We start from the raw sequence: 27,815 nt of genomic DNA, 5'->3' as shown, positions 1-27,815 counted from the left end.
TTTGATGCTTGTGAGCCTCATTCCATAGAGCCCATCATCTTCCACCAAAAAAAAGAAAGAAAGAAAACAGAAGAAGAAATTCAAAACCATGGGATTTTGCTGTAGTAATGCAATTTTTCTCCCCTCTTGCACCACAATCAAAGCTACCCAAAACCCTGTTTCAGCAACTAGAATTGCTGCCACTAAGAAGGTGAGTTCAAATATCTCATCTCTTTCAATTTGAAAAATAAAAATAAAAAAATCAAACCCTTTTGGTATATTATGATTCTTTCTTATGGTGATTTTCTATTTGGGTTTGGAATTGGAGAAATTTATGCAACTAGTGATAAGGAATTTATAGAGTTTGGTGTTTGGTTTCTCATTTTATTTGTTGTGACTTTTCATATGCTTTTAATTGGAGATGTTTGAAATTATCTATTAGTTTCAATTGAGCGGAATCATCTCATTGACTGTTTGGCTTCTAATGAGTCTTTCTATGATGTTTTTCGATATGGTATGAGTCTGAATTCTCTATGGAACTGGTTTACAGGAACTCAAAGGCATTATTTCTAATTTTTTTGGGTTTTGCAATTTTTTTGAGTTGGTTTTTGTGGGTTTGTTGTATATATGCTGTTCTTTGCATGGTTTTCAATTGGGAATTTTTGAAATTGGCCATATATTTGTAGGTGAATTTAATGATATCTTTTCTTTTAAAAAATTGAATGTGCAAACAGTCAAGCATTTGGTGTGTAATGAATATTGTTCTTATATTTTGGATCTCGATTTTGAGTTTATATTTTGGTATGCAAACAATGAAATCATGTGGCTGTTACCAAGGATGCCTTGATAGATTCATGTATTGGAAAATTTCACATGATTATAATGAAGTGGCATACACAAGATTTTGATTCTTTGCCATGTTTTGAATTAATCACGCAGGGATCCTGCGAAACTCCAGTGATTACTTAACCAAAAAATAAAAAGAAACTTTTTGTCACCATATGGTGGTGACAATGTTATTAAATCATGTGGGTTTATTTGTTTACAATTGGTTTAGTTTTTTACGGTTTGCAGTAGTGTGTTACTTTATTCATAGTGATCATTGAGTTTCATTTCTTAAAATATAAGTAACCTTTCCAAGGCTGTCATCTTATTTTCAGTTTTCTGTTTTTAAGTTCTTGGTTTGTAACTGATTATCACTATATCATTAATTCTTTTCTACTACCCAATTTTTCTGCTAACAATTTGTAGAGTTTGATGGGGTTTTTTCATGTGACGATATTCGCACATTTTCTAATTCAGGTGTTTCAAATTTACTGTGATTTTACATTCTCGGTGTGTATGACTTTCTATGTGAATTTTAGATTTGAATTTTGAGCTTATGATCTGTATGCAGCACAGGATCAGGATGTGGCTTATATTGTTTCTGAAATCCATAGGTATTTCCGTTAGCAATTTGCAGAGTATGGTATGTGTTCTTTCTGTGGGTTGTTATAATAGGCTGAGACCTGGGGGTGAGTTTCAGTTTTGACAAAAGAAATAACCTTTTTGGTCTCTGAAAACTGATAATTATAGATTGGGATTAGGGTTTTGAATTTTTTTGGTTTCTAACATTTTATTAGTATTTATGTAGATTGGTCTTAACTTCCATTAAGATTTTTGACCAGTAATGTCTAGAGCTCAGAGGAAGTTTTCTTATCTGGACAACCTTTGTGTATTCCCTTTTATCTGACAACCTCTGTGTATTTCCTAATTGGAGATAGTTTGAAATTAACCATGAATTTACTGGACCCAATCAGTATTTCCTTGAACTAAAGGTGATCCATGCTATTTGTGTTTCCTAATTGGAGATAGTTTGAAATTAACCATGAATTTACTGGACCCAATCAGTATTTCCTTAATTCCTTGAACTAAAGCTGACCCATGCTAGATGTGTGAACACGAATCCGTATCATTACCATGAAAGCAGTAAAGAAAGTACGAAGAAACATAGAATACAACAAGTTTTACGTGGTATGACAGTGTACCTATGTCCACGGAGATGAGAAGATTTCCACTATCTTTGTGATTAAGGTTATTGTGAAACAGCCAATTACTCCAAAAGCTTAAGCTGTTAGAGTTGGTCTTATTTAAGCATTTATGCTTCAACACTCCTCACGTGTGGCCCCTCTTTTTTTGGGTCGTTCGTACATGTGGCCCCTCTTTTGGGCTAACCATACACGTGGATTTTTAATATCAAGGAGCTGTTGAGTTTTGAACCCAAGATTTTGTCCCCTGTTCTATCTTGGAATAAAATTATCGTTACCTTTCAAAAAAAAACTCCCCCTCACATGTGGCCCCACTTTTTTTGGGTTGGCCGTACATGTGGTGCATGTGGCTCCTCTTTTGGGTTGGCCATGGATGTGGATTTTTAATATCAAGGAATTGTTGAGTTTTGAAACCAAGACCTTGTTAGAATATGTGGGATCCAACGGTTGGATTGGGTTAAGATCTCACCATTGGATCATCTTGGAGGTAGATTGGGTAAGTTGGCTAAATGAAGCAACTAGATAAATTAGCCAAGTGGATTAGATGAGGCAAGCAAGAGAGATTAGGAAAGTAGATTTGATTAGGATTATTTCCTTCTATAATTATCTTAATTCCATTCCATGTTTATCATGTAAGTGCTCTATCTAAGCACACCTAGAGATTATTGTAAATCATCCAAGAATTAGTTAAAACTCCTAAATTTCTCATGGTATCAGAGCTATTCGATCCTCCGGCTTGATCACAACATCCGTGTGCGCGTCCTCCGGCGGACGGACGGCCTAGCCGTCCGCCCGGCACCATCATTCACTGCTATGCAAACACATCTACTTCTTCCCTACGGCGCTTCATTGCCACTCTGTTGTAGTTGAACATTCTAATCCTTAACTTGTCTCAAACATTCTCATTCTAATCCTGCTCAACATGTTGCCATCTCAAACTTGTCTTTCTCAATGGCGCTGCCCGGCCTCCCATGGTGTTTGTCAAACAGTTTCACACCTGTCTCGCTGCCCATTCCCGCAAGCAGATGTACTTCTCATCTGTAACATGGCAGAAGCTATTTTTGGAATGGAGGTGAGAATATAAGAAAGGAATGGGGTGAGAAAAGGAAGGTATGCAATAATGGAAATGGAAGGTGCCACCTCAAAAGGCATAAAATATGCCTTCATATGTGGCGGTTTAAGGAAAGAAAGGGGGTGGGAAAGTGCATACCACTGGTTTAGTAAAGGCACCTACTTCGCATTCCAATTTTGCAAATATTTCCTTCGCCCATAGTGTTTTGTTATCCTTCTTAACACACCCTCTTTTGCATAACAACAACTTCACCACCATTTATTCTAAATTTCTGAATTAGAAGCCCTTAATTTTCCTTCAATCACCCCTTCTTGCATCACTGAAATATCTCATTCCCCATATTTGTTATCAACACCCCTAAACAAGCAAAAACAATCTTGTACCGTCAATATCCATAAACTTATTTCACCTTTTCTTCTAATAGTCGTTGCCTTCCGCTAATCCTGGTCTTCTGTTACTCCTTGCTTTTCTATTGATATGTCGCTGCCATACACATGGCGCTAATTGTCGCCTTCCTCTCAATTTTCTCTTCTTTATTGCCCATTCTGGCATCAGTCCAGAGTGACCCATTCCGGCATTGGTCCATAGTGACCCATATCTACTCGCCCATCAAGGCTTGAGTATAATCTAGCCCCTTTTGAGGCTATGATCTATTGGCTTTTAAGCCCTCTTCGTGACAAAATGTTAAGCGGCATCTTCTTCGGCAACCATCATCAATGATCATTGGTAGCAACATCAGTCTTCATCAAAGGATCTTCGTCATTGACTTCTAGAAGTGTGCATCAAATCAATTGATTTTGATTACATTTGTAATTTGGGGAATTCTATTGTATTGGGGATTTTTTTTATTATTGTCAAACGTATATCGATTTTCAATCCATATACGTTTGAGGGGGCATGTTAGAATATGTGGGATCCAACGGTTGGATTGGGTTAAGATCTCACCGTTGGATCATCTTGGAGGTAGATTGGGTAAGTTGGCTAAATGAAGCAACTAGATAAATTAGCCAAGTGGATTAGATGAGGCAAGCAAGAGAGATTAGGAAATTAGATTTGATTAGGATTATTTCCTTCTATAATTATCTTAATTCCATTCCATGTTTATCATGTAAGTGCTCTATATAAGCACACCTAGAGATTATTGTAAATCATCCAAGAATTAGTGAAAACTCCTAAATTTCTCAGACCTGTTGTGCGGCAATGGCTCTGATACCATATGAAACAACCAAATAATCTAAAGGCTTAAGCTGTTGTGGTGTTATTTAATCATTTATACTTCAACAGTTAGCGGCAGAATTCAAGACATATATCACAATAGATTGAGTTCCATTAATCAAAGGATTACTTCTTCAAGATTACACAAGACTTTATATGTTTCCCATCCAAATGCAGGTCTCAACAGTCTTCCCTGTGGGTGAACCAGCACGAGAGAGCACCACAGACACCACTCCGCCTATAAAGTTGCTAACAAGAGTAGAGCAACTGGGACTTCTAACCAAGGCAGAGAAAGCAGGTCTACTATCAGCAGCTGAGAAATTCGGGCTCTCTCTATCGGTGGTAGAGAAACTGGGTCTCCTCTCAAAAGCCGAGGAATTTGGAGTCCTTTCGGCGGCCACTGACCCGGGAACTCCAGGGGCTCTCTTGAACCTGAGTCTTGTGTTGCTGATTTTGGGTCCCCTCAGTGTTTACCTTGTGCCTGAGGATTATCCATGGGAAGTTGTTTTAGAGGTTGCGGTGGCTCTAGTTTGCGTGGTTGGAGGCTCAGCAGCATTCGCTGCATCGAATTTTGTATCAGATTTGCAGAAATGTAGGTAAGTTTCTTCATATGTATGAAATCTAAATTGAGACATTTTTGTCAAATTCATCTGTAATATTGCTTTCGCTACGTGTACTGGTATTATTACTAGCAATTCACCTACTACTATTACTGCTACTGGTACTACTTAAGATGGAAAAAACAGAATAAAACTTGGTTATTTAACAGTGAACGTGGTAGATCAACCATATCAGTCAGCTTGGATCAGTTCATGTCATTTTGCTCTTAAGTTTCGAGCGGAACTGAATCTGTGGCCCTACTCATCTTGAATTATAGTCAAACGAAGTCCAACTCGTTGAGTCAAATGAGTTGAGTTGAGTTTTTAAACACTGCCATAGACTTAAAACTCTCACTTGGAGTGGACTTTATAATGCTAGTTTTAAAGTTTACATCATGATCTTACCAGTAGCAACTGTAAAGTCATTGCAGTACTAGTATTAGCTGTGGGTTTCCAAATTTACCACTAGAGTTTTTTCTGCCATGAGTGTAGCTTCTCCAATTGCTGCTCCATACTGCCACCACTTCTACTGCTAGTCTTTTTACTGAATATTGAGAATTAGGGTCCACTGAGTGCACCAAGTCACCATTGTCAGCACATCAGAGCACGTAAACTTGGTGTGCCCATTGAGAATTTGAGATTTTGTTTTCCTCAAATCTGCCTACCTGTCATCTAGATAGCCTGATTGGTGTGTTTTGGATCATTCACGATCAGACTCCCCCAAAGGAAATATGGATCCTTCAAACATGCAGCCATGTATACAACAGCGTATGATGAACCCATCTCAGTTTCTTAGAACTTAGAAGCAAGAGATCATCTTAGTTAAATGTTGAAAATTATTAGTAGCACTTTTTAACTTTCTCAAGGCAATCATGGACGTGACCAAGTCGACTCGGTTTTATCTTAGCCGAGTTTGTGTCTGAGTTAATCCTACTTAGTCGATCTAAAACTTCTCTGAGTCACTCGAATTGAAGAAAAACTGACCTAGTCAACCATTGACTCGCCCAAGTTGACTTGTTTTTTACCTTGTCTGAATTCTCATCCGAGTGAGTTTTTGCAAGTATTAATCAATACATTTAAAGAGTGATGTTTCGGTAGGATATGTAAAGAATGTTTTGTTAGGTGAGTATGCCAACAAACTGGTTTTTTTAGTGTAATTTTTCATGGAATGCTAATGTTTTGTTAGAATACTATAAACAAATATGGTTCTTCCTTCATGATCATAAATGAGGCTTCCCACACTGTCATCATCAACATTTCATTTAGAAGCCCCTTCAATTTTTTTTAAGGTAGGTAATTGAAGAACAAACAAAGCCTTAACCGTTTGAGCTAGAGGCCCAACTATAGTTGTTGAGGTGGAAAATGAGTGCAAGAAGCAAAGGGGAAGCACAAGGCAAGAGGCCTAGAAAAGAGAAAGTGTGAGAAGGAAAGAACTCAGAGAAAAAAAAAATAAAGAGGAAAATTGTACGAATTGAAAGTAAACATAAAGCATGTGATAAGCTTTATTGAAAGTGAACGAGAAAAGCATGGAAAAAGATAGTGCTAAAAAGGAAAAAAAAAAAACATTGAAAAATAATCACCACGACAAGAAATGTAACTATTGGCCATGTTTGGCAGCTATGATATTCTTTTCAATAGGAATGATGATCATCCATGCAATTCTCAAATAAACAGGCTGCAACTCTCCCTCTTCCAGCAATTGGATGTTCATTTTAAGGAAGAGCTAAGGCCATGTATAGCAGCGATGAAAGTTTTTTTCCATGGAACATTCATTTATCAAGTGGTGGGAAAGGAAGAGAATTGAGGGGGCAAGAGAGAGAGGAGATGTTCAGAAGTGGGTGACAAACAGGGAAAAGAAAATCTCTATTCAGAATAGAGTTTAATTTTTCCTTATTTTTCTTCCAATTATCATCATCTCCTCACTCATGCCCTCCCAATTCTCTCCCTCTTCCACTCTCCCTGCTCTCTCAACACTTGCTAAGCTAATATTCCATGAAAAAAAATTCATGGCTGCCAAATATGCCCTATTTGTGGAGAATTTGCAAGAGAAAGATAGTACCACAGCCGAAAAGTTGCAGTTTCATCTTAATCGTCCACTTGGCAGCATTTGAACAATCAATATGGAGGGTTACCCATTCTTTTATTTGATTACAAGCCAATGATTAGATTATTCCGGAGGCCAATCAGTTAGCTTTGTCAGTAAATGAACGGCCAGATTTGATTATGAGTCATCTTTTAGGGCCCACAAGACAAATGTATAAAAAATTATGCAGTGGACAACAATATTTCAAACAAACCAGACTTTAGAAAGAAAACGGAAATACATGCAGATTTGCAACAGTTCAATATCATTCTCTTTCAGCAAGTTTGCTATCTTGGTTATTGACAATACCACATCTTTAGACATAAATCTCAACTTAAAAAAAGGAAGAAAATCCTATGTTAGACATGCCCTTAGCCTAACTCTACGCACAGTCAAAAATGAATTTTTACTCACAGTTGTTTACATCTATAAAATCACATTACCTCCAAATATAAAGCATTCAGGAACCAAAGGGTCAGATGAAAATCATCACCTTGTATGGTTCTTTGCCGCACCTGGTTTAAAGGAGAAACACAAGTCTGATTCACCCCACCTGGGTGGGGGACTCTGTGTTCCCATTCTGATCAACCCTTTGATAACTCTTGCCACTGCGGCCGGATGAACCTCCCCGACCACGGCCTGAAAACTCACCTCTGCCACCGAAATCACTTCTGACGTAGCCACGGCCTCCAAAATTCCCACGGCCTCTGAAACTGTCGCTTCGGAAATTGCCCCTTCCGGGAGAGAACCGCACTCTCCCACCACCGCCGCCGCCACCACCACCACTAACTGAAGAAGACAACAGCATTGTTAGTTTTGAGAACTTTTAAAATTTCTACACAATAATGCTGACTGAAGCAAAACCCATTTATAGATAAGAAGCAAAGTGTGGTTAAAATTTGAAAAGTACAGGGGCAAGCCTTGGCGCAACGGTAAGGTTGCTCACTTGTGACCTAGTGGTCCCGGGTTCGCATCACAGAAACAGCCTCTCTGCAAAGCAGGGGTAAGGCTGCGTACATCTAGCCCTCCCCAGACCCTGCAATGGCAGGAGCCTCATGCACTGGGCTACCCTTTTTAGTGTGGGGTTGTGTCAAAGTTCTCTTTTTCTTTCTGAGTAAAATGAATACAACCCATCCAAAATGCAAATTAACCAAAGACTCGATCAGGAACCTCACAAAGTTAAACCAACTTCACTTGTTTCTAGATCAATGTCCAAAAGCTCATATTGTTTAATCAGAAAATTAGCCTTTCAAATTAGCCCCAGGTGCCAACTAAAACTGCACAATTTTATAAACAATCCAGCCACGCCCATCACTGGCAAGGCTTTTTCTTAAAAAATTGGAGTTTACAGTCACTTCCCTAGCCCATCCAAACCTAGTCAAGTGAGATTCAAGTTGATGACCAAGTATTTTAAACGCTTTTCAATATCATGTATTGGAACCCTACAAGATGCGGACAAGAAGTTCAAAATTACTAAATCTTTCACTTGCCTCGAGATGTAGTATGCCTCTTCTCCTCAACAAAAGCTTGACGCCCCCCAATTGTGACAGGTGAAGCCTGAAACATTTACCAATGGCAAGATGTTTAAAATGCAATAGCATATTGGGTACTTCAGTTCTCTGGAAAAATTGAAGTAACCAGGGTATTACAAGCAAATGAAAATTGAGGAATGGTTTTTAGAAAGAATACAAACATTTCAAAGAAACAATAAAGTTTTTTACTTTGCTCCACTATGGAAGATTAATGGTTATAATAAATTTAATGTTAAGAGAACTAAGTAGACTTGGTATCTACATGTAGAGTACGTTTAAGGCATCATCAATATCATTATCTAGGTTCCATAACCACTCCACCACTCTAGCTACAGTAAAATCGATTAAAGCTAATTTTCACAAGTCACTTCCAACACAAGGGGGGGTAGAGAAGCTTTACAGCGTAGGCAAATAAACCCACCCCTTGCTACCATAAAACCAATGAGAGTTCATTCTCTCACAAATCAATTGTGATGCAAGGGATTTGGAAAGCCCTAGGTCACTATGAAGCTGGAAGCAGAGTCTGAGACAGGTTGGGATCACCAATCCACAGCAGGAAATATTAAAGGCAAATCCCCAAGGATACACCAGATCCAGCTTGTTTATTTATAGAGTGAACATATCTGCCATTTCAGAAAAATATCTCTTCCAACCTTGGAGCATGTTAGGTTTATACTCCTACTACGTGGTTACAAGAAAGATGCAAGTATGCAACATCTAATTACTAATGCTCACACAGATATACATCTTGAATGTCGGTTTCTTGGCTGTATGGCTCATCTGGGATAAAAATCATGCTTCAAGAAATAGTGAATAGTAATATCAATAAAACAAAGTCTTATTGGAACAATTTGATTTGTTATCTCATGTTTGCTTCTTGTGAAAAAAAAAATTAAGTGCCAAATTTCTACAAAAAGGAGGAGCTATGGCCAACTTAATTAAATGATATTGAGCAACTCCCGTCCTAACTTGGCTGCTAAAGGCTCTAGGAAAGATAGAACAGGAGAGCACTTATCTCTCGGGGTGAGCCTTACTAAGATACTTTCAGAGCTTTTCCACTGTTGGGTCTCAAGCCCTCTTTTTAGGTCTGCACCTCAAACTAGAGGAAGGTCCAGATAAGAGGCCCGAAAATGATCCATAGAGCACCCTGGAAATACAGATCAATTTCAACTTCAGAAAATTTGACTTTTGCCCCGTAACTATCTCATAACACCAAAGAACTTCTGAGAACTGGAGGTGGGATACTTCCACTCCCTGAGGACCAATATTAATTCTTAAATGAGTCAGAATCTTCTTCTTTTGTCCAACATTCTACTGAGGGTTACAGCAACAATATGGAACAGAAAAGGGGATAGAGGATCACCTTGCTTCAAACCTTGAAAGGATTTGAAAATCCATTGGGGCACCAATTAACCAAAATGGAGAACCATGCAGAGGAGATGCAACTCATCATCTAAGCACAGCCACTGAGAGCAAAAGCCCATCCACCCCATTAGGTAACCGTGACAGTCCTATTCCACTATGTCATACGCCTTCTCCATATCCAACTTGCACACACTACATCTTTCCTCCCATTCTTGAAATAAAAGTCAACCTCATTAGCTATTAAGGCACTATCCAGAATTTAGTGCGGCAGATTGATTTTTTTTTTTTTTGATAACGTAGGGTATCCCCACCCCATTTTAGAGCGGGACCAATCCCTATGGACGCACGCATTCACCCGTAAACCACGTTCATCGGAAAGCAGATTGATTATTAGAAATCACCTTATGCACGACCTTCAATATGTGAAAGCCCAAGGGTGCACATTGGTTCAATCATTCACCTTACCTTTTTGTTTTGATGCTAGCAAACACAAATTGATTAGCATTGACAGACTAATGTGTTGCTTTGAGATGTTGTGTTGTATACAGAACTTTCATGTCATAATCGTCATTACACAACTCTTCACAACACATGACTTGTGGATCAAGGATCAAAAGAACGAAGAGCTTGCACCTACAGTGAAGACATCCTCATTTGAAGGTGTTCAAGTAAAGAAGTTCATCATGAAGAAGATCCCACAAGTTCCCTAAGCAAATGTCAAGAAGAAGCTTGGTGTTGAACAAGTCATTAGTGACACCTCATGCACCTCACAACATGCAGTGAAGATTGGAGGATGTCAGAAAAGCCAAGACAAAGTCAAGATGTTCACCCAAGCCGAAGAAGTCCAAAAAAGTGCAAAGGAGCCAAGACATTCCAAGAAGACTCAAGGTTCTTATTTTTAGAATGTATTTGGAGTCCTCTTGATTTTATATAAAATGCACCTTCAAAAGGTTTTCAAAATGGTTTTTATACTTAACATTTTACATCTTTGAAAACCATCAACACACCCAAAAATGTGTTTGAAAATCTTGGACTAAAGCCCAAAGACCATAGCCCAAAAGCCCCTGGATTTTAAAGTTAAAATGGAATTTTACTCAGGGCCGGGCGACCGCAGGATGGAACCTGGAAATCCATGCCATCTCGAATTCTATCAGGCCGGTCGACCGGGGCAACCGCGGATATGTTTCTGTTTCAAACAGAAACAATCCAGTATGGTGTGGGCGGTCGACCTCCATGGGTCCGGTCGACCGCGATAGTGTTTTGAGCAAAAAGTTAATTCAAACAGTAAGCCCTCGTCGGGCGACCGCTAGTGGGCCGGTCGACCACGCCGGTATGAATTTTGCATTTCAAAAGAAGAGCCCGATAAGGGCGGGCGACCGCCGTGCCTCGGTCGACCGCCGCGACTGGGAAATAGATCCGTCGGGGCTTTCACATGTTAACTTTTTCAACCCTGTAAATTATAGTTTTACCCCCAAACGGTCATATTTCTTTGTGGGCTATATATACACTATCAAAAACCTTTCTACACAACCTTTTGCAAGATCAAATCCCATCTTCTTGAACCTAAACTCTCATATGAAAGGTTAAACCTCTTTGAACTTGTAATTTTACATTCTATCAAGAGGATCTCCATAGGCTTTACATTTGTATATATTCCTTGGAGAGTTTTTGAGCTTTAAATGTTGTAATCACCCTATCAAGAGGCATTGCGAGTTTCTTTCTTTTTATTTCTTCATTCTATGTTTGAGGGTCTCCGATTTGGCCCGGAAAGAAAGGTAAATCAATTGTACGAGGAAGGTGTCGTCGGAAAGGCTTCGTGCAGAAAAGAGTGTAATCCCTTTGAAGGAATTGGTGTAAGGCTTTGAGATTCACCCTTTGAAGAATCTTATTGGTTAGTGAAGAATCATAAGGAGGAAAACTTGGAAGAGTAGAGTAGGTCAAGTTGTGACCGAACCACTATATATCTTGTGCCTTGTCGATGCTTTCTTCTTCTCGTTCTCATTTGCACATTGTGGTGATTGGTAATCTCTAACCCAACTTATGTCTATGTTTTAATTGAACAAGGGTTAGTGAATGCATATTTAAAGTAACATCCAAATCCTAGCTCTTAGTATCCTTATTGATTGATCAAGGGTTAAACTTGTTAAGGCTTAATGTGCAAATTGATTTTAGTAACTCAATTAATTAAGCTCCAAATTTTTAAGTAGCCAATTCACCCCCCCTCCCCTTGGGTTGTCACCTTGTATTTCACTTGGTATCAAAGCTCTTAGTATCCTTATTGATACTAAGAACTCTTAGTATCCTTATCAAATCCTAGCTCGTAGCATCCTTAGAGCTAGGATCCTTATCAAAGCTCTTAGTATCCTTATCAAATCCTAGCTCTTAGTATCCTTATTGATTAATCAAGGGTTAAACTTGTTAAGGCTTAATGTGCAAATTGATTTTAGTAACTCAATTAATTAAGCTCCAAATTTTTAAGTAGCCAATTCACCCCCCTCCCCCTTGGGTTAAACTTGTTAAGGCTTAATGTGGAAATTGATTTTAGTAACTCAATTAATTAAGCTCCAAATTTTTAAGTAGCCAATTCACCCCCCCCCCCCCCCCCGCTTCTTGGGTTGTCACCTTGTATTTCACTTGGTATCAAAGCAAGGCTCTTAAAGAGATTTTTTTCTTCAAAATCTACAAGAGATAAAGATCCGTGACAATCCAATGGATTTTGAGCTAGGCCGATCTGCTATAATTCCTCCATTTTTTTATGGAACAAATTTTAGAGGTTGAAAATTAGAATGCTTGCCTATCTCAAATTCATAGACTTTGACATCTTAGATGTCATTAAAAGGGGATTTTCTATTCCAAGGAAATACATTAAAAATGATACAAAATTATTTTCATTAAATTCAAAAGCTATTATTATAATATGTTGTGGACTATGTCCCAATGTTTTTGAGAAGATTTCATCATGTTCCAATGCAAAAGATATTTGGACTAATTTTGAAAAATTTTATGAGAAAAATGATACTCTCTTTTTAAATGATAAAAATACGGTTGTTGAACAAAAAGAGAATCAACAAAAATCTTTTGCAAAGGAGAATTCTTTCAAACATTCAATTTCCGATTTAGAAAAACAAATTGAAAATTTGAAATCAGAAGTTAATGATTGTTTCAAAAGAAAAGAAAAATTAAGTCATTTGAGTAAGATCTTGATAAACAAGAATGATGACTTAATTAAACAGTGCAATATCCTTGGAAAAGAAAATGAAAGCCTTGAAACCACAAACAAGAATTTAAATGAAGAATAAAAACTTGTTTGTGAGAATGAAGAAAAATTAAAAGCTAATTTATCTCAACAAACAGATTGCTTTGAAAATCAATTGTATGAGATCAAATTAGTTAATAAAGAACTCTCTATGAAGAACCAAAGAATACAAGAAGAAAATAACAAGCATGTTTGTCATCATATGTATTCTTGTGGTTCTAGTTGCTCTTTATCTACCCACACTTATTCATGTTCATATTGTGGTAGATTATGGCATCACAAATCTATGTGTAGGCTTAGATTTGTGAAATCAAGCAAGTTTGTGTGGATAAGAAAAGATACACTCCCACACAGAAACTTGATTGGAACCAAATGGATTTGGGTTCCAAAATCCCCCACTCAACTCATTATTTAAAATTATTAATATATGGGGTTGTGCTTTCATTGTTATATCATATGAATTCTTTCTAGATACTATTTCAATGTTGCATTCATTGTATCCAGATCATTCGTGCTTAAATGACATCATTTTATAATCAAGCATAGATACACATCATTAGTCATGTATTTAATAGAATGTATCCTTACTTATTGAGCTTCATTATCATATCATATATCTCATAGTTTATGTAGAAAACAAGAAACTACGTTTCTAGACTACGCTGGTACTTTATTGAAAATCTTTTAGAAAAATCCATCTAAGTGCAAAAACGCACATATATGCACTTAGCATCCACAACTAGAAGAGCTAACATGTCAAACATTGCTAGATATAGATCAACATGTATCATATTGTGTATCTAGCAAAATTCATCTAGTGCATCCACAAAAAACTTCATTGAAAACATATATCCATTCATTCATTCGAGCTTAAGTGATCGAAAAATAGAAATGAGTTTTTAGGAGTCCTCACATAGCCCAGGGATCGAGTTTACATGTTCATTAGAATCCTATGAATGTGAGAAAAATAGGAGAAAATCGATTTGTCCACAAAATCCCTTGAAAAATATCAAGAAATTGAAAATAAGGGTGTGGCGGTCGACCGAGCATCGGAGAACGACAGTAGAAGGCAATCTGGACAAAAATGGAAAATTGACAGTAGCGTCGCGGCGGACGACCGCGTGAACCCGGTCGACCGCGGATGGTCGCGAGTGAAAAATAAAAACGGACAGTACCGTCATAGCTGGCGACCGCGATAGCCCGGTCGACCGCGACGATTGAAAACTGCTTTTAAAGGGCTCCGCCGTTTTATTTTTTCACTCCCGCCATTTGTTTTTCTCTTAGGGTTTTTGCTCTACATTTCTAAATCAATTTTCAGGGCCAAAGCTTCAAAATTAAAGGCATTTTAGTGATGTTTGATCCATTTCCCTTCTTCCATTTCTCATTCTCTTTCCTTCTTCGTCGATTCTCTCCATTGAATCTCTCCATATTCTTGTTCTTTATTTCCCTTACCATATCTCTATTAATCTCTAATCTTCTTTTCATTTTCATCTCTTCATTTCATTCTTCGTCTCTCATATCTCTTTCACAAAATCCTAACCCTAGAATGGAATCCTCAAGAACTAAGATGCTTGCGCATAAAGATAAGAGGCTAAGATGCAAATCAAAAGAAGATGAATTTTCTAATGAACATTTCTTCAACCAACAAGCACAAGAAAAGTACAAGCTTCTCAAGAATAGACTGATCATCTCAGGAAGGAAAGTCGAGATTAATGACCTTATAGAGTTTGATCTCTTCAATCTCTTTGCAGCACAAGGATGGGTAACATTTCTAGAATCTAACTCCTTAATCTTCCCCGAGCTTGTAAAGTTCTTTTATGCAAATCTCTCAACATCACATGGAGGTGCAGTAATGAATAGCTACTGCAAATCACAGTTTGTGTTGAATGTGGCAGAAATTTGTTCTGGATGTCCATAATAGTGGAAAGAGAATCTTTTGGGGAAAAGATGACATTGAGAATCATCTCTTCCCATGGAAAGATGTTTACGAAACTGTAGGAACCTTCCCCCCTACAGGTGAAAATTTTAATGTCATGTCTAATCAAATGAATCATCAGGCCAGAATAATCCATAAAGTTGTGATTCACAATCTTACTTCAAGGGCCGAAAATCTTGATACAGTCAAGCCATTTGAAGCCTTTTTTAACTCGCTGCATTATTAAGAAGATTCGACTGAACCTCAGTACCATTATCTTAGGATTCATGGATAAAGCAGTCAAGAAAAAAAAAAGAGGTTTACCCTATGGAATGCCCATCACTAAGCTACTAAAGTATAATGGAGTAGATTTGATGAAGGCCCACTTCACACTTTCGAATCCTATAATCGATTCCTCTACCCTAATTCAAATTGGAATAAGAAATATCCCAGGAAGAGATAGCAGTCGAGTTGGTTCTAGTGAAGTACCAAGAGGTCAGACTGAAGATGAGCAAGGTCAAACTACTCAGCCTCAGAGATCATATGAGCATCTTGCCAGACGAATTGACCAGATGAGCACAGAGATAGGGCGACTTGCTGGGGCTGAGACTCAGAGGGCTACTGAGTATTCTCAACTTATGGATACCGTAGCAACAGACAGGAAAGCAAGAGCTTGAGAGCATGACGAGTTATTAAAGGCTATATCAGAATCCCGTCCGCTTCGATATTACTCATCAACTCCTCTCAGTGATCAACCTCCTTCAAAGACATGATGGACTCTCCAGTTCCTTCTTCCTGCCCAATTTAGGCTTTTAGACTATGTTTTATTTTCTTCATAGATGATGGTTATGCCCGATCTGGGCTTTTATTTTGGTTTGTACATGCCCAGTATGGGCTTTATGATATGTGGATGAATATACCTTGTGTGGCATGATTATGGATATAATAGGATATCTGCCCAGCAAGGGGCCTGTTCTTTTTGTTTTTATTTTGGTTCATGATGTGAAGAGGGTGTGTCTCTTCCATCATTCATTCATGTATATGGGATCTTTTCATGTCTCATCTTATATATACATCCGTTCTTTTTGTTGCCATGGATATGTATTCCTTTGATTGTTTATTACTTTGGTATCCATGTATTTATTAGACTGTAGTTGTTTCAATATGTCTAATAATCATCCATTCTAATTCAAAATGTACTTCTCATTTGAATGGAGCAAAAATTGAAATGGGTAAGGTGATTAAAAATCATGGGCTTATGTGCTAGAGTCCAATACATTTAGATTAATTGCACATAATCAGGGGGAGCTTGTCACTTATAAATGTATAATCATTTAGGGTCAAACAAACTTAAACTCAAAAGTTATGTTATAGTTCTAAGCATGTTCATGCTCAGGAAGAGACTTCTCTGCCTAAAACAAAAAATCCCCATCAAAATGCAACTTGTAAACTTAAATGATTAAGTCATAGATCTGAGCATATCTTTGTTCAGGTAGATACTTATCTACCTTCAAAAGTTGTAAATAAAGTCCAAGTGTTTAAATCATTCACCTTGCATCATTGTACCTTGTCATGCCCTCCAACACAGGTTTTACCTAGGGCCTATGACATATTCATAGAGGAAAACTCAATGGCTATATATTCATGATTATATAGATCAATGTGATGTGGTCACAATGTTTATTGCACCTATTATTGTGCTTAACTTCCAAATCATTTGATCAAAAAAAAAAAAATTGGCTTATCATGCATTTCACTTTTATTTTTCTTTGATGAGCATCATTTTAGAGCTTAAATGTATCATCATGTACAAGGCACATAGCTTAGCAAAACTATTATCCATCTTGACACCCCACTTGTACTTTCACTTGCTGATTCTTACCTTTTTGCTGTTGCCAAAAGAGGGAGAATTTTGAGAATTGATTAGGTAGTCCAATTGTATATGCACCAAATGTTTTATAGTTATTAATTATACTTGTGCATATAGTGAGGGGGAGCTATGCTCTATTATGTATATCATATCATGCTTATTCATATATTTGTTGATATCTTCTTCCTCCATAATCAATTTGTTTGCCATCATCAAAAATGGGAAAAATGTAATCCTAAGGGTGCACATGGTTCAATCATTCACCTTACCTTCTTGTTTTGATGCTAGCAAACACAAATTGATTAGCATTGACAGACTAATGTGTTCCTTTGAGATGTTGTGTTGTATACAGAACTTTCATGTCATAATCGTCATTACACAACTCTTCACAACACATGACTTGTGGATCAAGGATCAAAAGAACGAAGAGCTTGCACCTACAGTGAAGACATCCTCATTTGAAGGTGTTCAAGTAAAGAAGTTCATCATGAAGAAGATCCCACAAGTTCCCTAAGCAAATGTCAAGAAGAAGCTTGGTGTTGAACAAGTCATTAGTGACACCTCATGCACCTCACAACATGCAGTGAAGATTGGAGGATGTCACAAGAGCCAAGACAAAGTCAAAATGTTCACCCAAACCGAAGAAGTCCAAGAAAGTGCAAAGGAGCCAAGACATTCCAAGAAGACTCAAGGTTCTTATTTTTAGAATGTATTTGGAGTCCTCTTGATTTTATATAAAATGCACCTTCAAAAGGTTTTCAAAATGGTTTTTATACTTAACATTTTACATCTTTGAAAACCATCAACACACCCAAAAATGTGTTTGAAAACCTTGGACTAAAGCCCAAAGACCATAGCCCAAAAGCTCCTGGATTTTAAAGTTAAAATGGAATTTTACTCAGGGCCGGTCGACCGGGCTAGGCCGGGCGACCGAGGGATGATACCTGAAAATCCAGGCCATTAAGAATTCTATCAGGCCAGTCGACCGGGGCAACCGCGAATATGTTTCTGTTTCAAACAGAAACAATCCAGTATGGTGTGGGAAGTCGACCTCCATGGGTCCGGTCGACCGCGATAGTGTTTTGAGCGAAAAGTTAATTCAAACAGTAAGCCCTCGCCGGGCGACAGTCAGTGGGCCGGTCGACCGCGCTGGTATGAATTTTGAATTTCAAAAGAAGAGCCCGATAAGGGCGGGCGACTGTCGTGCCTCGGTCGACCCCTGCGACTGGGAAATAGATCCGTTGGAGCTTTCGCAGGTTGACTTTTTCAACCCTGTAAATTACAGTTTTACCCCCAAACGGTCATATTTCTTTGTGGGCTATATATACATTATCAAAAACCTTTCTACACAACCTTTTGCAAGATCAAATCCCATCTTCTTGAACCTAAACTTTTATATGAAAAGGTTAAACCTCTTTGAACTTGTAATTTTACATTCTATCAAGAGGATCTCCATAGGCTTTACATTTGTATATATTCCTTTGAGAGTTTGTGAGCTTTAAATGTTGTAATCAGCCTATCAATAAGCATTGAGAGTTTCTTTCTTTTTATTTCTTCATTCTATGTTTGAGGGTCTCCGATTTGGCCCGGAAAGAAAGGTAAATCAATTGTACGAGGAAGGTGTCATTGCAAAGGCTTCGTGTAGAAAAGGGTGTGATCCCTTTGAAGAAGGAGTTGGTGTAAGGCTTTGAGTTCACCCTTTGAAGAATCTTATTAGTTAGTGAAGATTCCCAAGGAGGAAAACTCGGAAGAGTGGAGTAGGTCAAGTTGTGACCGAACCACTATAAATCTTGTGCCTTGTGGATGCTTTCTTCTTCTCTTTCTCATTTGCACATTGTGGTGATTGGTAATCTCTAACCCAACTTATGTCTATGTTTTAATTGAACAAGGGTTAGTGAATGCATATTTATAGTAACATCCAAACCCTAGCTCTTAATATTCTTATTGACTGATCAAGGGTTAAACTTGTTAAGGCTTAATGTGCAAATTGATTTTAGTAACTCAATTAATTAAGCTCAAAATTTTTAAATAGCCAGTTCACCCCCCGCCCTCTTGGGTCGTCACCTTGTATTTCAATATGTTTGTAAAAACTTTAGCTAGGTGTTTATAAAGACATCCCACCAGACAGATCGGCCTGAAGTTCATAATTTTAACCACACCTTTGACTTTAATGATAGACAGTCACAACGAAGGTAGCTCTCGTGCTTTTATCTAGTACCAAACCTTCGGGAAATATCTTCCACATAGCCCTTTTCACAACTTCCCAGCAAAACTAAAGGAAAGCAAAGCAGAAACCATCCAGCCTAGGGGCAAGATCTTTGCTCAAAGAAATAGTTTGACCCTTATCTCCTCATCAAATGGTTTTTCAAGGGCTTCTCAGTCTACCTCTTCAATTGAACCGAAATCGAGCTCATCTATTCTAGGATTACCCTCATCCTTAGCTGAATATAAAGCCAAGTAAAAATCGGCAATCTCTTAGATGATTCTGTGTCCTCGTACATGCTACCATTGATATGGAGGAACTAATCTAGTTTTTTCATCAAATGGTTTTTCAAGGGCTTCTCAGTCTACCTCTTCAATTGAACCGAAATCGAGCTCATCTATTCTAGGATTACCCTCATCCTTAGCTGAATATAAAGCCAAGTAAAAATCGGCAATCTCTTAGATGATTCTGTGTCCTCGTACATGCTACCATTGATATGGAGGAACTAATCTAGTTTTTTCTTCTACCTATCCTTGTCCTCGCACGTGGTACCATCCATAATGGTTTAACAAGGTCAAACAATTGTTGACACTCGAGATAGCATGCATATGGAACAGTAAGATTCATTTTAAACATAGATATTTCGCATATTTTGAAAGTTCGTGAGCATGTCATTTATTTTACTTTTTTCAACCTACTCATCTTATAATGGAATGACATTAATATTCCCTAGATAAATGAGGTTTTTCAGTTATGTGGGTGTGCCACAACGAATCAAGCTTCAGACTTCAACTTCGGTCCCCACAGAAGTCAACACATGTCGGTGGAAGTTTAAAACCATGCCCTCAAAATAGGAATGATCACCTTATTAGATTTAGAGATGTCTGGATAATCAGAGATGGATGCTCTAGGGTAAAGAAATGTTGCTAAGAGATTTGGAAACACAGAAGCCAACAGTTCACCAAACCACTTATCCGACCAAAAATAATTTTTCCCCATTCCGAACAGAAATTGACATGTTGGTTCTAAAAGTTGAGAATTCAATTATCAGGTATTCCATATTGTGGAGACTTCACCTGTCCACACACCGATACGACTTCTCTCTCTTCCCCTTAGATTTTTAGCTTAGAAATACAAAAACTTAACAGTTCAGTTAAGATAACAGTATATTTTACCATTTCAGAAAAAAAAAGATAACAGTAAATTTATTATCAAGAAAGAGCTAATCAAACTGTTTAAACCATGTCTAATTATCTTTGCCTATTGGCAAATGGCCAAACATTTTCAATAAGAAAAAAAAAGAATATTTGACAGAAAATTAGTCGGCAGGTGCAACGCCCATACCTCAATTGCACTATGCATGGAACTTGATGACTCAAATTCAACAAAGCCGAAACAGAATCCTTGTGGCTGCACATGTTAAGAAAAGAAAAGAAAAATAAATAAATATATATATATATAGCTCAAAATTATCAAACCGGACAAGAGTAGAACAATGGTATGTGTGAGGCACACCCTAATGCTTCTGACTTGGACACCATCAGGCTTGACGGGTCCGAATTTCGTGAAGAACTCCTCAAGTTCGGCAACTGTTAAATTCAGAGGCAAACCCCGGATATAGATGGAATGACTCTCTGCTGCAAGGAAAAGAATAGCTATCTTAGAATAATATATTATATGAATACATCTAACTTCAAAGCAAACTGTTAGAACCATAGTTTTAAATTTTGGCCGAAATCCAGAATTTTGGCAGAAATATTTCGGTTTCTGTTTGGACCGAAACCGAAAGTAAATTGAATCGGATTTTTACCTGATTTCCCCAAAATTTCGGTTGAAATATCGTTTTTCACCCTTATTTACAAAATTTCTACCGAAATGTTAAGGGGCCGTTTGGATATGCGGATTTTAGAATCTAGGTTTTTAGTTTGAAAACAGTGTAAAAGAGGGTTCATGATCAAGCTGTTGTATGTTGTCCTCACAGCATTTCTTGGATTTTAAGTGAGAAATTCAGGTTTTAAAAATCTCTCCTGCATCCTGAGATTTCTAAAACCTGGAAATATTGGAGGATCTGCTACTCTCTTGCTGACGGAAAGAAGGGAAAGAAGTAAAAAACGACGGCTGGTCCACTTCTTCTCTTATCTCTTAGCTACAATTTCGAAGAAATCCCAGATTCTAAAATCCACGTATCCAAACGGCCGGTAAAGATTTCCGACAAAATTTAAAGATTTCCACCGAAATTTCCACCAAAATGGCCTAAATTTCCACCAAAATTTTATACATGTCGGTGGAAATTTAAAAAAAAAAAAAAAACAAAATTTCTGTTTAAGTTTTACATGATTTCGGTCGAAATTTCCATCGAAACCGTGGCCGAAACCGACATTTAAAACCTTGGTTGGAACTTGAGAAGAAGATATTTATGCATTAATATGAGAAAAAAAAAGAGATAGAAACCTTCATCATTAAGAATGCTGCTTTCAGAAGCATTGTTGGCGCTAGGAGCAGGAGTCTCCAGCACTGGAGCAGGTGATGCCGACGCCAGTGACTGTCTCTCGGCATTTGCAGGTGCCACCCGGGTAGCAGTGGTAGGCACATACACTGCAGTAGGCACATACACTGCAGTAGATGCTTTATTCTCCTTCATATCTTTCAACTGCATGCAACACCATTTCACTAAACATAGAAAGCAAGAAGAAACTTACATCTACATGTGCAAAAAGGTGTCTTCATTACACTTACAATTGATGCATAAGACTTCTTCGGAGCGTCCTCTTGAACCAAAGAAGATGCTAACTCGGAAACTGGTCGCACTTCATTTTGACTTGAATGAGCTGGGGGGTCCACAATAACCTTTTTTTCGACAATCGGCACTTCCTCGTCGTCCGACGGGTCATAAACCTCCTCGCCATTGTTAAGATCATCCTCAGATATAGATGCTGCAGGGTTGGATACATGATGATCTGGAGCTGGAGTGGGCTCTGAAAGTAGATAGAAATGTAAGGCCATGATGGTTTCAAAGAGATTTGTTGAATACAAACAAACAAGTATAAATAAAACTAGAAAGACAGACACAGAGAGAGAGAGAGAGAGAGAGAGAGAGAGAGAGAGAGAGAGAGAGAGAGAGAGAGAGAGGAAGGGGGGTAATTTACCAGGATCAGGTGTTAAAGGAGCTGTTTGGGCACTTTCGCTGCTACCATTAACCAACAACGAATTGGCGTCCGCAGATTCATCTTCATCCATGTACCTAAAAACATCATTGAGGACAAAGTAACCTTTGTCTTGGGGGGCAAGGAAGAATGACTGGGAAAATTTCCTTCTCACATTGTCCGTCCCCGTCAGGAACCCAGTTACAAGAACAATCACTCCACGCTCGTGAGATTCCTGTGCATCTGCGGTCTTTATCTCTGCCTTAAAGTCCTTGTAGTCTACTGACATAATCTTTTCATTGATGGCCTGTATCAGTATAAAAGGTTAATAAATTCTTCATTACCAAAATGTTAAGTTCTAATTGGATATTCAAAATGTATGACAACACAATATACTATCTATATTCAAAATGTTAAATTTAGTTAGATGCTCAATTTTTTAGCATTCATCTTTTTTTTATCAAGAATGCAACGGGCCAAGCAAATCAAACTTCAAAACCTTCATTCGGAAAACAAAATTTACAAAACATAAATAGCAAATTCATGACCATAAAAATCATCCAATCAATCACTGGAAATCATGTTAATTATCCTGATATATTTTCCTGTCTACACGTTCAGAAAGCTTGGTATTATTTATAAAAGCAAGGTCTTTTGAAAAGAAAAAAGGTTGGTATTATTTATGACTATGTCTAATACATCATATTCTCATATTATTTATTTACGATAAAAAATATTTGTAATGTGTCTTTAATTATTTTTTTTATAGGTAATGTACTTTTAAATTATCGTGGTTCATTTCATTTCAAAAAAAATTTATCTTGATTAATTTCAAAACGCATGATATTATTTAAAGGGGTTTGCTAGGGAAGTTCGCGGAAAGGCATTTCATGCGCTGTTCTCTCATGCAACAGTCAGCCACAAAATACCTTTCCGCAAAATTCCAGAGCAAATCCATTATTTAAATTATCTTGATACATTTCCAAAAGCTTGGTATTATTTCCAAAAACAAATTCTTTTGACAAAAAAAGGTTGGTATTATTTACTACTATATATAATGCAACATATAGGAAAGCACTACCCGGACTACTGGACTAGTAATGCAGCTAGTCTGCCCCAATCTCCACCATACACAAGGCATGTGTACAATGATGAGAGCATTCATAGTTCACACACCAGGCCCAGCATGAATGGTCCCTTCAGCAGTCTTTTTAACCATCTAATCGCAGGCCGTGGATATCATTAAAATGGTGAGATTTTTGGGCTTTAGGCATCCATGGTAGAACCTACAGGTTGAATGATTCCTGCTACTGACCAACCGTACAAATGCTAATACATAGAAATTGGGCAGGCTACCAACATTGGTAGTCGGAATTGTAAACTGAGCCTTGTATAATAAATTACTTAATATCAAAAATTCAAAATACATCTGCTTGGACACATCGCATGGACGCATCGATGTGCTGCCTTTTCCATGGTCTCCATATTTAACACTTCCTGCCCATGCCTACGCTACAATAACATGTATAAGTTCTTTTGGGGGGCATCCATGCAGATATGCAAGTCATGATCAAAGAAATTATACAGTGAAAGACTCCAGCAGACCAAGAGAAAAATGAGAAGCGAAAAGAATGCAAAAAAGATAGAAAGCACGAAACTACCATTGATCAGAAGAAAGTGCATAAACTGTACTAGCTGATAATTCAAACACAGAGATTCTATTAAACCTGCTTCCCTAAATTTTATTACTATTCCAGAAATTGTGTTTATCATTGCTCAATTGGCTTAAGGCAATAAAAAGACTGATAGAAAACCAAAGAACAATAACTAGGGCTAACCTTCATCTTAACAAACTTACTTGCATAGTTGTTACTGAAGTCATTACACCATTAGGTTCGGGCCGGCTCAGCACGCTCGAATCCTGGTAAAATCTGTAAACCAAGTCGGGCGATTGGTGAAGAATATGGTAATATTGTTCAACAAAGGCATTGCCAACCTGCAAATCAACTCAACATCATTCACAACAACAACATAGAAGTCATAACAGTGTAGACACCCAATTTTGTTACCGGCTCCCACAAACAGATACACAAAAAACCCACAAACAGATAAAAATATGGTATCTACCACTTGGGCACCAGGAGCAGGAGCAGGACTCGCTGTCTGCGATGCCATTTCTGCAGCAAAGTTACTACCAGTTTGGTGCTCACGCCCAGATGTCTCTTAGTTTCTTACAAGAACAGGGGGAAAAAAAGAGAGAGAACCCATTTCAGTATCCAAAACAAAAAAAAACAACTAAGAGACATATCCAAACAGCAAAATGGGAAAAAAAACATATCTAAGTTGTATCTATGGGATCTAGGCATTCAAGAACCACAATCATGCAAAAAACACTAAAGACTAAAACCTGATAAGATAAGCAATAAGAATAGCATGAAACCGAAACACAAATCCTAAAGAAAAAATAAAATACAGCATAAAATTCAGATAGAAATCAATGAAATGCATGATGAATCCCCAACCACAGCAATAGCTGATTAAGAAGCATGATTCAACGGAACCAGAAAAATATTATAAAGTATAAAACCTAAAGGGGATTCCAAATAGTGTATTGATTCAAAATGCAGATGCATGCCAAAATGAGGCCAAATCATATTCCAGTCAACTCAACGTGGCCAGGAACTAAATTGGCAGAGTCATAACTTGGGAGAGTTAAAGGAGTTTTGATTATCTTGGCAGGGCAAAACCCAGGCAAGAACTCTGCCAAGGTAAAAGAGAGCCGACTCAAGCGATTCGAAAATTGATGCGAGGAATTTTGAAACGGTACTGAGAATCACAAACTTCCAAAACATCAGGGAGAGAGAAAACATCATGAAATCCCAACACAAATTCCTAGATATCCAAAATAAAAGCTACACCAATCGAATTGAACAGCAATCGATGAAGAAGCAAGATTTCAATTCCACCCAAAAATTACGAAAATATAAAATTATTTGAGATGACCCCAAACAAATAAAATCCTAGACACAAAAACATAAGAGAGTAAGATTACAACGCAACCTCAATAGAAAATCCCTGACCACACTCATCCCCCCATAACAAAAATCGAAAGTACAAAAGCCATGATTTTAAATTTCACCGAAACTAGCATGGAACAACCGAAATGTTTCAATTTTCATCCCCACCGAAACAATACCAAAACCAAAACGCATATCGAAATCAAAATCACAAGTGAATCAGTGGTATACCATATCATTGTGTTACATAATTATATTCATATGAACTGCAGGTGGAATGTCAACTCAACTAAGCCTTTGTCCCAAACTAGTTGGGGTCCGGAATTGCAGGTGGAATGTGTAGTGTATAAATTATGCATACATATTTATATGAATTACATGTGATATGTGATATGTGATGAATTGTTAGACATGAGTGAAAGTTCATGTCACAATTGTTTCAAAAAAAAAAAAAAAACAGTTTGTGTCACGAAGATGTTTGATGTTATTAAACCATCATAGATGTCTGTCTTGCTTGTGTGACGATTTCGAAGTGCTTATTTGTGTTTATTCTGGCATTTCCTAAAGTTTCATTTTAAAATTCTATCATTTACATAAATTTACATACATTCCAGTGATTTTACAAGATTTCCACAATAATTTCCAACCAAACTGTTTCTGTGTCCGTGGTGACCGAAATTGAAACAGAAAATCAAATTTAAAACCTTGCAGAAAACCAATCCAATGCCAATTAACAAAATGCATGAAAAAGCTCGGTCAAATGCAAGCAATAAGAATGAATACTAAAAAGCAGTAAAACCCTAAACCTACAGAAGTCCATAGAAACTAAATTTGTAGAAATTAAAAACACCTATATGCAAACATATGGGAATAAGAACACCACAAATCCCCAACACAAATTCCTGGAAAGTTAACTACAGCATACAGATCCAAAACAAATAATAAATGCAAAGGAGAATAGTAATAATCAAAGAAGAAGCTCAAATCCCACACAAAGTCCCCCAAAATCCCACCCAAAAACCAAAAACACAAACAAAAAGGGAGATCAAAACCCCCAAAATCTCACCCAAATTTTTAAAAAAAAAAAAACACAATCTGACAAACAGATCCAGAACCAATCAAATAAGAAGCTCGATTCAAGTCAGCTAAGCAATCTAGACGCCCAATTTGAAAAAAAAAAATCCTGAAATCGAAGCAGAGTAAATAATGACAAAACCCTAAAGTTCTCAACAAAACCCTAGAAACCCAGAGTAAAGGGTAGGAAAAAAAAAAAAAAAAAACCCTAATTAGGAGAAAGAAACCCTAGATCTGTAAATAACAAAAAAAAAAACCCAGAAGTAAAAACTAAACACTCACCAAAAAAACTGATTAGCAGGAGAAATCAATCAATACTCATAAAGAAAACCCACATCATGAAAATCAATGAGCTAATCAAGAAAGAAAAAAACATTAGCTTGAAAATCAACTGAAGAATATTTCAAAAAAAAAAAAAACCATTCAGAAAAATAAAGAAAGAAATCGATTTTGGCTTTATTGAATGCAAGGAATTTAATAGCAAAAAAATTAAAAATCAAAAGGCAGAAGCAAAAAAGAAAAAAAGTTACCTTCTCTGATGAAATCACTGTGAAAAAAAGGAAGCCTTTTTAATAAATCAGAGACCAAAGGAATTTGAGTTCTAATAGGAGAGAGAGAGAGAGAGAGAGAGTCATATCTTATGGACAGTGATAGATTCGCACCCTCTGTAGGATGATTCACCCCACTTGTAACTTTAATTCTGGCAGAATTTAAGCTTTTTGATGAGCGAATCATCTTATAGCAGGTGCGAATTTATTATTACCTAATCTTATAGTAGCTTTGAGTCAGAGTCCACGTGACTGGGTACACCCACAGCTGTCTATATGATCCTGACCGTTTATCGACTGAATTGTTGGAGATAACCATCTATCCATTGATCTGAGACCTTCATGATGGGGCCCAGCGATGGCTGTTCTAGGAATTAGTTTGATTTGTTAAGGGTTTTCTCGTCATTTTGACGATCTCTGGGTTAGGTTGTCCTAGAGTACTAGGACGAGGAATGCCTTTAGAGGTGATCCTGGCCGTTCATCTAGTGTTAAATCATCCAATAGATCTACCCATCATCTTCAAATCGGCATGTGACACTTTTTAAAAATTTTGAGCAACCGTCCATGTCGGAGCCCACTTTAATGAACGGCTATGATCACAATTCATGGGGCAGATAGTTGAATATTCGCCCCCCCCCTTTCTTCCTCGGGCCACCCACTTTCGTGTTTTTATGACTACTCTTTTAGACTTTTACGCTAAAAGTGGTGGTCCAGAGGAGAAAAGGGGGCGAATATATCATTTCTAATATATTTAAATGATTTGAGAACCAAGAAAATGCAGCGGGCCCATCATGTGGATGATCTAAGCCGTTCATTTGCTGGTCTCCATAGATAGGTGATATCTACCCCAATATAGGATAATAGTTTTTTATCTTTATGAAATATCCATTTTACACCTAATATATTGGAGGGTTAGT

At 37.5% G+C, this 27,815-nt stretch overlaps 1 protein-coding gene and 1 pseudogene across 2 annotated transcripts; one reads left to right on the top strand and one right to left on the bottom strand.

The window, feature by feature from the left end:
* The first annotated feature begins 1 nt into the window (after window position 1).
* LOC143856443 (wiskott-aldrich syndrome family protein, putative (DUF1118)) lies at window positions 2-5,011 on the top strand. Its single transcript, XM_077366662.1, has 2 exons — window positions 2-190; window positions 4,471-5,011. Exons 1-2 carry the CDS (start codon window positions 89-91, stop codon window positions 4,891-4,893), a joined length of 525 nt encoding a protein of 174 aa, XP_077222777.1. The 5' UTR covers window positions 2-88; the 3' UTR covers window positions 4,894-5,011.
* Window positions 5,012-7,177: 2,166 nt separating this feature from the next.
* Window positions 7,178-26,976, bottom strand: LOC143856434 (nuclear transport factor 2-like; annotated as a pseudogene). Its single transcript, XR_013238200.1, has 10 exons — window positions 26,881-26,976; window positions 24,387-24,489; window positions 24,118-24,255; window positions 22,263-22,566; window positions 21,853-22,091; window positions 21,568-21,766; window positions 20,632-20,753; window positions 20,461-20,526; window positions 8,462-8,532; window positions 7,178-7,760 (listed from the first exon to the last, which is right to left on the bottom strand). The product of XR_013238200.1 is annotated as a nuclear transport factor 2-like (transcript).
* Between the last annotated feature and the right edge of the window lie 839 nt (window positions 26,977-27,815).

Source organism: Tasmannia lanceolata, unplaced genomic scaffold (assembly GCF_043159265.1).
Source record: "Tasmannia lanceolata isolate RefF3 unplaced genomic scaffold, GAP_Taslan_0.1 ptg000003l, whole genome shotgun sequence".
In the NCBI taxonomy this organism is placed as follows: Eukaryota; Viridiplantae; Streptophyta; class Magnoliopsida; order Canellales; family Winteraceae; genus Tasmannia; species Tasmannia lanceolata.
This window is presented reverse-complemented; position numbering and strand designations above follow the sequence as displayed.